Source organism: Brassica napus, unplaced genomic scaffold (genome assembly GCF_020379485.1).
Source record: "Brassica napus cultivar Da-Ae unplaced genomic scaffold, Da-Ae ScsIHWf_1458;HRSCAF=2049, whole genome shotgun sequence".
NCBI classification, from domain to species: Eukaryota; Viridiplantae; Streptophyta; class Magnoliopsida; order Brassicales; family Brassicaceae; genus Brassica; species Brassica napus.
Window position 1 is genome coordinate 14,360 of NW_026014871.1, and position 13,407 is coordinate 27,766.

General features: G+C 29.6%; 1 protein-coding gene across 1 annotated transcript; it reads right to left on the bottom strand.

Annotated features, from left to right (window-relative positions):
• Nucleotides 1–5,023: 5,023 nt before the first annotated feature.
• Nucleotides 5,024–6,595, bottom strand: LOC106411554 (proteasome subunit alpha type-4-A-like). Its single transcript, XM_013852353.3, has 2 exons — nucleotides 6,383–6,595; nucleotides 5,024–5,995 (listed from the first exon to the last, which is right to left on the bottom strand). Exon 2 carries the CDS (start codon nucleotides 5,982–5,984, stop codon nucleotides 5,232–5,234), a length of 753 nt encoding a protein of 250 aa, XP_013707807.1. The 5' UTR covers nucleotides 5,985–5,995; nucleotides 6,383–6,595; the 3' UTR covers nucleotides 5,024–5,231.
• Between the last annotated feature and the right edge of the window lie 6,812 nt (nucleotides 6,596–13,407).

The following is a 13,407-nucleotide window of genomic DNA, read 5'->3' on the forward strand; positions in this document are numbered from 1 at the left end:
TTTATAAATCTAGTGTTATTGATTCTTGTATTTAAAATATTTTTTATTGAAAGAGTTCAAATCTAGTGTTATTGGTTCTTGTATTTATAATATCAATAATATAAGAATTTAAAATTTGTTGTTATTCAATCTAAGATTTGAAATTATGATTTTAAATCTAGTGTTATTCATGCTTGGATTGATTTTCATAGTAAAAAGAGTTATACAAAAGTTGAATGATTTTGATATTACTTTTATGAGTAAATTTTAGCAATCAGAATCCAAGCTTTACCCAAAGATTTTCAGTTGAAAATTCAGAGTTATCAACCCACCTTTTTCTTACGTGTGTGTGTCATCTTTATTTTCTTCTTTTTTTTCTTTCACATTTTCTTGTTCTTCAAAAAACAGACGAATTCTATCATGGTGAATCAGATTTTTCAGTTTTATTCTTGATTCTCAATCAATATTTTCATCCCAAGATTACCAACAATAGATTTCTTGCTGACTAAGGTATGTATTCTATCAATTTATTATTTTGACTCCATTGAATCATCTTCAATGCTCTTTTAACTGGCAGTAATAAATGATTACATTATAATTTCAGAAGAGTTACAAATCTATGATGATATTTGATTGCTTGAGGCCCTTGAAGTTTAAACCTTCTTATTATCTATAAAATTGTTATGATATGTATTATTATCATATTTTGTGGTAGGTTTCGAAACAATGGAACAAATTATTCTAAAATCTGACATATTTGAATTGATAAATCAAAAATAATCTTTTAAAATCTTATCTATTTTAAAATCCATTGGTATTGATTATAAGAAAGAACTATAAATCTTTAATGAATCAGTCAAAATATTATACATTTTAAATCCGTTGGAATTGATTGTAAAATCTACAACGAATAAAACCACCTTAATAATTTACTAGGGTTTAGCGACAGGTGATCAAACAAGAAATAATTATTATTATGTAATTATATTAAAAGTTTCGCTAAGCACTAGTTAAAAATTATTCTATTCAGAGTTAAAGAAATTAGTAAAAAGAGTGTTTTTGTGAAATTATATTATAAATTTTAATAAGTATATAAAATGTTCAGTTTGATCTTAATTAAAAAATAAATAATAGTGTTTACTCCTCTGTACTAATTGTGTTAGAGATTATAAAATTAATCAAATATTAAAAGTTCAGAAAAGAACATAGTTGTTTACACATTTTATTATTTTCATTTTATGTCTGAGGAATGAAAAACTAAATTATAAGCTGAAAAGTATGTTCAATATGAATTATTATAATGTAAAAATTTATGAACAAATTGAAGTGGCGGTACACTTTGACATAATTACAATAAATTAATCTAAAGTAAAAATAATTACTATTCTATTTATTTTTAGGAATTTCAAATGTAAACATTTTTACAATATTTAATTCTTTTGTATTTTTTATATAATTATAATTATTTTAAGTGTGATTTCTTAAGTTGGGTTAGGAGGGAAGCAGCAATCATCTGTCTTTGCACCTCCACCTCATTTTTTGTTTCATTTATTACCTTTTGTGATTTCTCCAAAACTATCATCTTAGCTTTTGAATTCTGGAATTACGACTCAAAAGATGCTTATGTACATGTGATTGTCCACCAGGTTTGATTATCCGATACATATTACCTTGGGTTAATTTCCTAAGACTTGGATCATAGATTTTGATCGCTTGAGTTGCAACTCAATTTAGGTTTTCTTTCCCTGCAGCTTAAGTTTTTCTGCGTCATCATCTTTGACCCTTTGTCTCTTCTCAAAATATTGAATCTTAGACTTTGACTGTTTGAATTGCAACGCAAGCTGTGTTGTCGTCTCTGCAATACACTCGTGTTTTGTTGATTCATCTTTTACATTGTGTGTTCTCCTCAAGTTATTCTTTTTGTCCATTCAGCTTAACCACCGGTTTTGATGAGTCATATTTACCTTTTACCTCTTCTCTGTATCTTGAGTCTAGCATTTAATTGTTTGCGTTGCGGCTCAAACTGTGCTTTCTGCTACTGGAAGTATAGTGCTTCATTAACTGAAGAAAAAGAGTACGAAAGGGTATGTATACACAATTCAGAAGGACATAACAAAGGAGATTTGATTGTAGGCATGTATCAACTATTAAGAGCTCATACTAAGACTGATGCAGGAAGTCTTTATGAGTTTGTAGCTTTTTCAGATCTTTGTATTTTAACTACAAACCTCTTGATGAATATTTTTCTCTTTTTTTGGCATAAAATTTTATGGAGAGACTTTGCTTACTATATCCAGAATTCAAGCAAAAGAATAGTGAATGCTTTAGCTCAAGATTTTATATGGATTTGCCTCCGAACTTAATTTTCAAGAATTGTATGGGAAGAGAAGGAAAAGAATAAATATAGAAGTAAATTCATAAACCTACAACAACTTTTTCACTATCTCTCATGGTTTTATCTACAAAGAAAGTGAATGCTTTAGCTCAATGTCTTTCATCATCTATAAAATCATATATATAATGTCATCGTTTATTCTTTTCTTGAGGCATCCACCTCAGCATTAGATGAGTCCCACAAGAAAAAAAATAGAGAATTTGTACTCCCTACACACAACACACACAACATATACCCTATTTGCACTCCATACCCTATTTCCCCCCAATTTTTTTTCCCCCATCATCACCATTTTCCCTCAACTCTATGGTATCCCACTTCTTTTTGTATATTGAGCTAATTTACTCAAAAAAAATATTTATATGATAGGAAAAAAAGAAGAAGAAGAATCGATCTTCTTTGCGTTCTCTCTTCCACCGTTATCTCTATCACCACTGCTACCATCGTCTTTGCTAACGTTTAAGGAATCGTAATCGCTGACGAAATCCTCTGCAATTGTGAGAGATTTCGCTTAACACTTGGATCTCGACAAAACCTTGAGTACCTCAAAGCATATCGGATATCTATCCAGCGCCGATAAGTGGAGAAAAAAGGAAGAAGGAGAGGATGATCCATGAGGAAGAAGAAAATGAAGAGATGGAGACAGAGAAGAAGGATGATCGGAGATATTTACAAGGAAGTGAGTGTCAAGGGAGTTGGAGTTAACGCTATTGTTGTTGTTGCTGGAAGGAAGCTTTTGGTCATGGAGATTTATGCGTATCGACCAAAGTGAATTGATCTTCCAGCAGAAACATCTATGAGAGAAGAATTGAGTTGCCCACAAATGATGGATTCCACTCATACCATGATTGCCCAAAGCTTGGAAAGACTAGACGCCACATGTTCGGTTAGATCGGATATTTGGTGACACATGTGAGTCGTGACAATTGTGGAAAGGAAAAGGCCATCGACGCATCTAGATCTATACAAAGCATTGTAAACCATCACATAATGTTTTCTGCCTTATTTTGTTATCCACATTCTGATTTCTAAGTTTGAATTTTGTAGTTTCGTGACTTCGTCTGCTATTCATTTTTAGCTAACCATGGTCTGTGTGATGATGGGAATTAGTCATTAGTTAGTCAAAATTCAAGCATCTGACATTTTTAATATAATATACTACTATATATTAATTCCGTTGTACATATTACTTTAAGAGCATAAGGTATAGTAGTTTTTGTTGTTGTTTTTTAACAATAGCTTTTATTTAAGGAAATAACACATTTTTGTTATATTTTGGGTTAATATAATGTTGTTTAACAATTAAATTTTGGACCTACAAATTATTCGATTGATTCTTATGTTGACACGTAAACCAAATTGACACCCTAATTAAGTGACGCATCATTGGATATTTTTGTAATTAGTACAAAATATATGTTACAATTTTTTTAATGTCTCAATTAATATATAGGGGATAATCTTTATTAAGACATTCATTACTATTGAAAAAACTATAATTATAAATTAGTATTTATGTTTTCTTTTTAACCAATTATTATTTATGTTTTCATTTGAAAATTCTTACATTTAAATTCTTTGAAAATTTCTTTGCATATTATATTCATTATTAATAAATAAATCTTAAAAATTATACAATATTCTTGTTTTAATTATATAAAATTAAAATTTTACTTGATTAATATTTAGTTATGTGTTTTCAGTGTTTTAGTTTTTAATTTTTTTAATTAACAGGATATTTTCATATAACAACACAATATATATGAATTATCTTTTTTTTATTTTAAAATATAGATTTACAATTTGGGTAATTTTATTACTATCAATTTAAATCACTTATTTAATAAAAATAATTTAAATTCGTTTTAATTTTTTTTCCTAGTTTATATAAGAGCAATTGTCAATAATAGCACCTTTTGAAGTTTATGTCTCAAAAATAGCACTAGAAGGAGAAAGTCACAAAAATGACATTCATTAAAAGGTAAAATATCTCTAATACCTTTGGTTTAAAATTAAATAAACAAACAAAAATAAATAAAATAAAAATAAAAAAAATAAAAAAAATTTTTTTTTATAGTTTCTGTTTTCAGATTCGAAATTTTTCTAATTTTGTTTTTTGAAATTTTTTTTTATTTTTTTTTCAAATTTTCTTTTTATAATTTAAAAATACTTTTTGAAACTGTTTTTAAAATTTTTATTTTTTATTTTAGTATTTATTTTTTATAAAATTTTAAACCCTAATTCCAAAATCCTACCCCTTAACTCTAAACCCTAAGGTTTAGATTAATTAACCCAAGGGGTATAAGTGTATATTTACCTCTTTAATGAAACCTATTTTTGTGACTTTGAGCCTTGAGTGCTAATTTGGAAACAAAAACTTGGTTTGGTGTTATCTTAGTCTTTTTCTCTTTATATAATTTATACAATGCGAAAATTCACTTCATATAGACAAGAGCAATAATGAATTTGACAGGCTAGTGTAGTCATTTGTTATAAAACATAGGTTATTCTAGGTAACTTTCTCAATATTATATCACAAAATAAAATGTTAACACAAAAAATGTCGCAGAATAAAGTAGAGAAAAATAATACATTGCATTTATCATTTTGATGTGAAATTCATTTGTGGAGAAAAGAGACAAAACCGGATTTCAAAAATAAAAGTGCTCAGATTCGATTCATAACAACATATAACTGAACCAACCCCTAACGTCAACCATCATGACATAACCAGAGTAGTAATTGATTTTGAGACAGTATCTTCAAGTCCAAAGGAAAACAAAGCAAATGGTAAAGCACAAACACAGAAATTCTGTGACAGAATGTCGATTACCGTACAAGTCTAGTGGTTTCAAGCTTAGGAAGTTTCTGCAGCTGGTTGGGTCACACCATGCTTCACCAAAAGCTTAGTGAGAGACTCAGGCGAGTGAACATGGTACTGAACACTCCCTGATGGAGTCAGAAACACCTCAGCAAGCTCGAGCTTCTCAGATGTCAAGCTCGTGCTGTCCATGGTCTTGCTCAAAACCTTGAGAGCCAGCTCAACCACCTCTTCCCTTGACGCATCATCCTTATAGTCTTGCTTAAGAATAGACTGGGCAGCTTGATTATTCGCACCAACGGCTGCAGCTTTCCATCCACCGTAGTTCCCACTAGGGTCACTCATATAGAGTTGAAACCCATGGTTCTTGTCCCATCCTGCAAAAAGAAAAGAAACTCCAAAGGGACGAAGACCACCAAACTGTGTGTACCCTTGCTTGGTATCACATAGAGACTGAACCAGCTGCTCAACCGGCATAGGCTCTTGGTACATGAAGGTGTAACGCTGAGCTTGGACTCGAGCGGTGTTGATCAGAATGTTGGCGTCAGACATGATGCCAGCGACAGCACAGGCCACGTGGTCATCGATCTTGTACATTTTCTCAGCGGATGTGGAGGTCTGAAGAAGCTTAGAGGTGACTTTCTTTTCACCGATCAAGACAACTCCGTCTTTGGCCAAGATTCCAATAGCGGAGCCAGCGTTGCCAATGGCTTCCATAGCGTACTCAACTTGGTAGAGACGACCTTCCGGTGAGAAGATGGTGGTGCGACTGTCATACCTCCGAGACATGTTGGAAACAGCTGCATTGGAGAAAACAAAAAACGCCCAACAAATTATGACAATGAAAGTCTTCATCTTTATTCATTCTAAGCGCGCCTAAGTCATTGTTCTACACTATCTTAGCATCACACAAAAAAGCCACAAGTGAATCCCTGAACACTGATTAAACGAAAAATTCATAAAACTCTTCACTTTCTCAGGCTCATTCATTAACACACAGGTATTGAACTAGTGATGCCAAGATAAATCAAAATCAACAGAGAAACTAATATTAACGAATTATCCAGATTTTAGTCACTTCTGAAGAAAACTGATCCATGGGGACGGAACTAATGAATCAGATTTCAAAGATACTGAGGAACAAGAACAAAAGGAAAATTAACGGATTCGATTAACAAGTAAACTACCTGAAGAAACTTTCCTCTCACTCTTCTTCTGGGTTCTCGATTCCTTGATTTCGCTTACAACTTCCTCTGCTCTATACAAGGAAGGCACGGCGAGCTTGTTCAACAAGAAAAATAAATAACTTATTTACTGGACTTCTCAATTTTCGGCCCACTACATTAATGCCAAGTAAAGCCCACATACTCGTTTCAGATACACACGAACATCCTCCTCGGTATTCTATTATTTTTCGCTAGGTCACAGTTCTGAATTTTTTGGGTCTAAATATTAAAAAATTTAACCATTTTCGGAGTTTTATATATTACACTAGGTGGCCGGTCCGCACCCTGTGCGAACATAAACATATTCAAATTATTAACTAAGTAGTACATAGTAACGAATTTTATATCATAATACCACCGCCCTTGGGAGAAAGCATCAGGTACAAAAAAATGTTGGTATTCAATATTTTACATGGACGAGATGGAACAAAGTAATTTCAGTATCAAAAGGTATTTATTGTGTGTACGTATAATTGCAACGTTCTAAAATAATTTGTATGTTTAAGAAGATATTTTATTTTCAAAATCTGGAATAAATAGTGTATAGTTTCAGAGGTAACATATTTTATATTATCACTACATTCCCATTGAAACCCTCCTTTACCATTTCAGAATGTAATTAAGGACATAAAAAATTCAAAATATAGAATAAAAAGTTCAAAATATGTAATAAATATGGAATAAATAATGTTAGAAATGGGTTGAGCAGAGAGAAGATACGAATTGCAGTCGGTGATTTTCGAATCAGACTCTGTCAGCTTATCAAAACTATTAACTCGGCAATTAAATATCCAGCTCTCTATGGAGTGACTGCGGATATTGTATCGCATATGCGGATATTTTATCGCATATGCGGATATTAATATTATGATTAGTTTAATTTTACATGGTTAGTTAATTTTTACATACAATGACATGTATATGCATAATATATATTATATGTATAATAATCACATAGTTATGATTCATTATTTGTGGTTGAAAACTATAAATCTTCTTAACATTATTTAATTCAAGATATAATGCAATCTACTTTGCTGTTAGTTTTTATTTTTTTATTGTAAAATATACAAATTATATTCATTAATTTTTAAACTCTAAACTCTTGGTAAACCTTAAACCCTTAAGTATACTCTAACCCTTTGGCTTTACCGGATAAATCATAAACAATAAACTCAAAATTTTTGGATATACCGTAAACACTAATCTCTCTCTCTCCCTCTCTCCCACTCTCTCTCCCCTCTCCTCCTCCCTCCTCCCTCCCTCCCTCTCCCTCCCTCTCTCTCTCTCCGTCCCTCCCTCTCCCTCCCTCTCTCTCCCTCCCTCTCTCTCTCACCTATTAATAGTGAGAAAAATGTCTTTATTATTGATTTACTACATTACAATATCGCGAATTCCACAAAAGTAAAACAAAAAAAATTAATTAATAGAAAATCTAACAAAAGCCACATCTTAACCAATAGAAGAGTATACTATTGATAACACGTTTCAAAACTTAAACAATGTAAATGAGCTTCCGTTCAAACGCATGATTGATTCAATCTCCGCCAAAGATAAACTCTTAATTTGATCTTCTGATAAACTCAAGTCTGAAAGAACATGTAAAAATTAATATGATCTACTGACGTTTTCTTTTGATAAAAACATGATAAGCTAAGAAGTAAATATTCTTTAATAAATTCTCAATATATCTTATACTTATAAGGTAATATTATTTTTGGAATATCTTGTTAATAAAGCTAAATGAGAACATCTCGTGAATAGATTGTACCAGAGTTTTGGTTGACAAGTCTCACCATAAATATTAAGATTTAAATGCATGATTTTAGGAGAGAAAATATCTTGTCAATTAATTTCGTTTCTCTGACATCTAAAATATTTAGTGAGTATTTAATGAATTAAACAGAGAAATGATCTCAAAAAGATGTTATTTGAATCGAGCAAACACAAAAGATAAGTAAAATGCTAGACTTTACTAAAATATTTAGCTTTCACAATAAGCTATGTAATAGAATGTTCTCAAATTAATTTTAAAAATGTATCTACCTATAAGTTAGGATTATTTATGGAATATATTGTTACTAAAATTACATTTTAAATATAAAAAAGAGAATATCTCGGGAGTAGTTTACACTAATGATTTAATTAACAAATCTTGTCCTTAAAGTTTAAATATTAAAGCATGAGATTAGGAAATAAGATATTATTTCAGTAGAGAAAATACCATTCTACTATAGATATTTTAAAAATATAATTGATTATCCAATTTTGATGTACAGTAGAGAAAATACCATTCTAAGTGCACATCTTTTGCAGGATCGGAATGGTGAACTCTTAGAGGTATGAAATATGACCACTTCTCTCAAATCATCTCTGAAAAAAATATAAAAAAAATCACAATCAGCAAACCAAAAAACAAATATGTGTATATATAAGCTTATAATTCTAAACAATAATATAAATCTACAAATAAAAAAAAAAATATTCGCAGCACAAAAAGATGCTATTGAAATGATTTAGCTGAGAGATGTTATCAAATTGAGTAAAATTTTTTTACCAGATTGAGGAACAAAGATGTTATCGAAATTATATATCAAAGAGGTGTACAATCAAATCATATATAGCTTCAGTGGAGAAATCGTCATAATAGAGTATCTGCATATAAACCAAAAGAAAAATCAGCTCTCATGAAATATAAAAGCTTAATGTTCTAAAATAAGAAGAAGAAAAAAGTTCAGAACATTATTAACATTAAAAGTTCAGAATACAAAGTTCAATTATTTCGTTTCTTCTACTGTGAATGTCTTATTTATAGTAAATTGGTAGACGTTTCTCATTGATTTAGCTTGCATGATAAGCTAAGAAGTAGAATATTCTTTAATAAATTCTCAATAAATCTTATACTTATAAGGTAATATTATTTTTGGAATATCTTGTTAATAAAGCTAAAGGAGAACATCTCGTGAATAGATTGCACCAGAATTTTGGTTGACAAGTCTCACCATATATATTAAGTTTTAAATGCATGATTTTAGGAGAGAAAATATCTTGTCAATTAATTTCGTTTCTCTAACATCTAAAATATTTAGTGAGTATTTAATGAATTAAACAGAGAAATGATCGCAAAAAGATGTTCTTTGAATCGAGAAAACACAAAAGTCCCCCTATACATTAAAAGAGAAGTCACTTTAGTGATTTCTGCTGAGGTGGCACTCATATAGAGCTTCTCAGGAAAAACGTTATAATTCTATTGGCTGGTTTTTTTGAATTTTTCTTTTTCATTTATTTTAATCAATTGCTTATGTAGACAAGCCCAAAACTATTGTCGATTTCGTTAAGCCCATATATAGCTAAGGGATAATAATTATCGATTTAGTTTAGCCTTGGGTACCCGTTCGGGTTTGGGTCGGGTATTTCGGATTTTCAGGTATTTCAGTATAGAGGTGTAGAACCCGTTCGGGTATTTCTGTACTTCGGGTCGGGTTCGGGTATTTTTAGTTCGGATTCGGTTATTTCGGATATGGTTCGGATATTTAGATTTTGAAAAAAATTAAAATTTTTATTTCTCAAGTTTCTTATATTTAAAAATATAACTTTCAGTTAACTAATTTTTTATTTTTAATAGATTGAATAGTTAATAGATTTGGACATAACATTTTAAAACTAAAAAGGCATTAATTTAGTTATTTTTTTTAAATTTCGGATGTAACTTTTTGTTAATTTTTTTAATAAAAAACTTGACATGCATTTTAAGTGAGTAGCAAATCATTTTTTTCGTAATTGTATGTATATCATATGAACTTAAAGTATGTGTAGTATCAATATAAATATTTTATATAAAATGAGAGATGTAAACTAAAAATATAAGGTTAATTATACATATGTTCGGTTATCTTGGGATATCCATTCGGGTTCGGGTATTATCCGTTCGGGTTCGGGTATCCAATCTCTCCTTATTCAATACCCGTTCGGGTATTTTGCTACTTCGGTTCGGATTTCAGTTCGTATTTTTCGGATCGGGTTCGGGTGCCACTTCGGATATCGGATAAAGTGCCCACCCCTACTAATTAGGTTGTTTGTTTTTAATAACTTACCTTTCTAATATAGATTACTTGCGTAAGTTGAAATCATTAAATATGCAAATAACTTATTGACAAAATTTGTTTTTAATAACTTACCTTTCTAATATAGATTACTTGCGCAAGTTGAAATCATTAAATATGCAAATCACTTATTCAGAATATGGATTACTTGCGCAAGTTGAATACATTAAATTTTATCGATTTAGTTTACCCTTGGGCAAGATTTAGAATTAAGACAAATATTAAAAACTTTTCTTATTATTCAAACGGTAAACTTGCGCATGTTGATATCATATTTATTATATTGCTTACAAAATATTTTAATGTTTCTAATTAGGTTGTTTGTTTTTAATAACTTACCTTTCTAATATGGATTACTTGCGCAAGTTAAAATCATATCATATGCAAATCATTTTTTGACAATACACATTTAATATCTTTCTTTAGACGATTTTATTACTTATTGTGCAAAATATTAAAATCATTAATATGAGAATAAATCGACTGTATATATATAGGAGATACCCAAAGTCTTAAAATACAAACATTCTCTTTTCATTCTTTAAAGTATTATTCACAAATCTCTCCTCTCATACTATTAAGGTATTACGACAATGCTGCTTGTGTGCTAAGAAAAATGTGTTTAGACGCAAAGGCTCCTCATCTTTAGAACCCTGAACTCAACTCTTTGTGTCTTGTCTCCAAAAAGCATGTGTGGTCTATGTTTTTCATGTGTTGAATACTGGTAACGACAATATGGTCTTCCTTTTTTTTATATGTAGACCAGGTCGTGAGAGTGATAGTGATCCAGAAAACCTTGATTGAAAATCATGAGAAGCTTCACCAAGTTAAAGCAGTTCTTGAAGAGGTTCTTTAGTACTTTCTCTCTCTTTGTTGAATATTGTCTGGGAAAGTATTACATAGTATCATTTAGTAATACTATCTTATATCATTTTTTTGTTGAATATACTATCTTATAAGTAAGCTAGCATTATGCATTTTTTATTTAATTCATGAGGTCATTTTCTCACAGGAGAGAACCTTTTGGAATGGCGCAGGGAGGTAATTTCTCAGGGATATACATGAAGGTTCAACTGAAGCCGTTGAAGTGGGATGGTGAAGGCGAAGAATAAAGACCTGTAGAGGCCCTTATGATTCTTAAATACGGCGGTGTTCTAACTCACGCTGGTAGAAAACAGGTGTTTACATACTCTACCATTTAATTTGTCATTGTTATATATATATATATATATATATGTTTTCCAAATATGGAAGAATTGTTTAACTTATTGACGTTTAACATCACTTGCCATATAATCTAACGAATATTACAAATAACAATTTATGGAAACTATTCTCGAAATTATAGAAAGATTAATAATGTTTTATTTATTACTTTTAATATTTATAAATTATAAAATACAATGAACGAAATTTTATATAAAATAATTATAATAGTTTTATACTCTACTTGATGAATTATGTTCGAATATAATTATATAATAACTATTTTAAATATTACTAAATCCAAAAATATTTATTAATATTATTTTTAAATTATTTATCGTTGTTTAAAGAATAAATTTTTCATAATTTTAAAATAATTTATAAAATGCTTACAAAATGCAAGGCAAAGTTTCACTTTCAAGAGTTAAGTCGAGATTTGGATTAAAAATCCTAATAACTGGTAAAGAAGGGAAGCCGCGGACAAAAATATTGAATGTTGTCTACAAACAAGTTTGTCAGAATATTTTGTAGTCACGGTACGTAATTTTAATCTACTTTTTTTTTCAAATACAAATTTTAAAATGAATAAACTGTTGCAATTATTTATTTTTTTGTATTTGCTAGATGGGTTGTGATGAGTTAGGAGACCGATGACGGTATGTCAATTTAATATTATCACATGTTCAATAAAATTTAAAAATTTAGAAATCTATCAAATATTGTTAACCCGTCAAATTGCTTACAAAATTTATTTAATTTTTTGCAAGTTTCTAATTGAATTTGCTTTCTTTATCGAGAAATGTACTTCATAATTTATATTATTTATGGATAATATTTTGATTTTTATTATATTTTCTTTTAATATGTCTACATAAATGTTTGTTTATTATTTATGGAAAAATAATATTATTCACCTAAAATAAAGAATTACGAAACATATACAATACAATTCTAATTAATGATAATATAAAATCTGTTACTTCAAAAACTATACACTATTTATTCCATTTTTTGAATGAAAGTATCTTCGTAAACACACAAAATATTTTGTGACGTTGCAATTATACATACACACAATATCTGGCTCTTCATACTGACGTTACTGTGTTCCCTCTCGTGAGATACGGGCCGAGAGAGAACACAGAGTGCGGACCGATCATGTTCTTATGCCCGCACAGGGTGCGGACCGGTCACCTAGTTAAGTATTAAAGTGATTTCATTTTTAGTAGTGTCGTTGATTAAAATAAATCGAAAAAGAAATTCTAAAAAATCAATCAACAAAATCAAGAGAATTCTTTCCATTTGTAATAAGGAAACTAATTATTACATGTATTAACTAATATTGTTGCGCAAGTAATGTTAATAGAGGGATTAAATTATTTTTTCCTTTTCAATCATTATTCAATGTTACTTTCCTTTTATAGGGGATCGATGAATTAAAATAAATTATTTGATTTGATAAAATGACTTTATATTCTAATATATCTATAGACTACATAAAATAATAAACCAAAATATTTACTTGAATTGATAAAATGACTTTATATACCGTACTTTCGACAATTAGTTACCATAAATGGTTATTAATAATATTATGTAAGTCATTTGGAATCCAAAATATTTATTTGAATTAATAAAATGGATTTATATACCATACTTTCGACAATTAGTTACCAT

Coding starts and splice junctions, on each gene's coding strand:
- LOC106411554 (XM_013852353.3), bottom strand. CDS start 5,984: ATGTCTCGGAGGTATGACAGTCGCACCACCATCTTCTCACCGGAAGGT.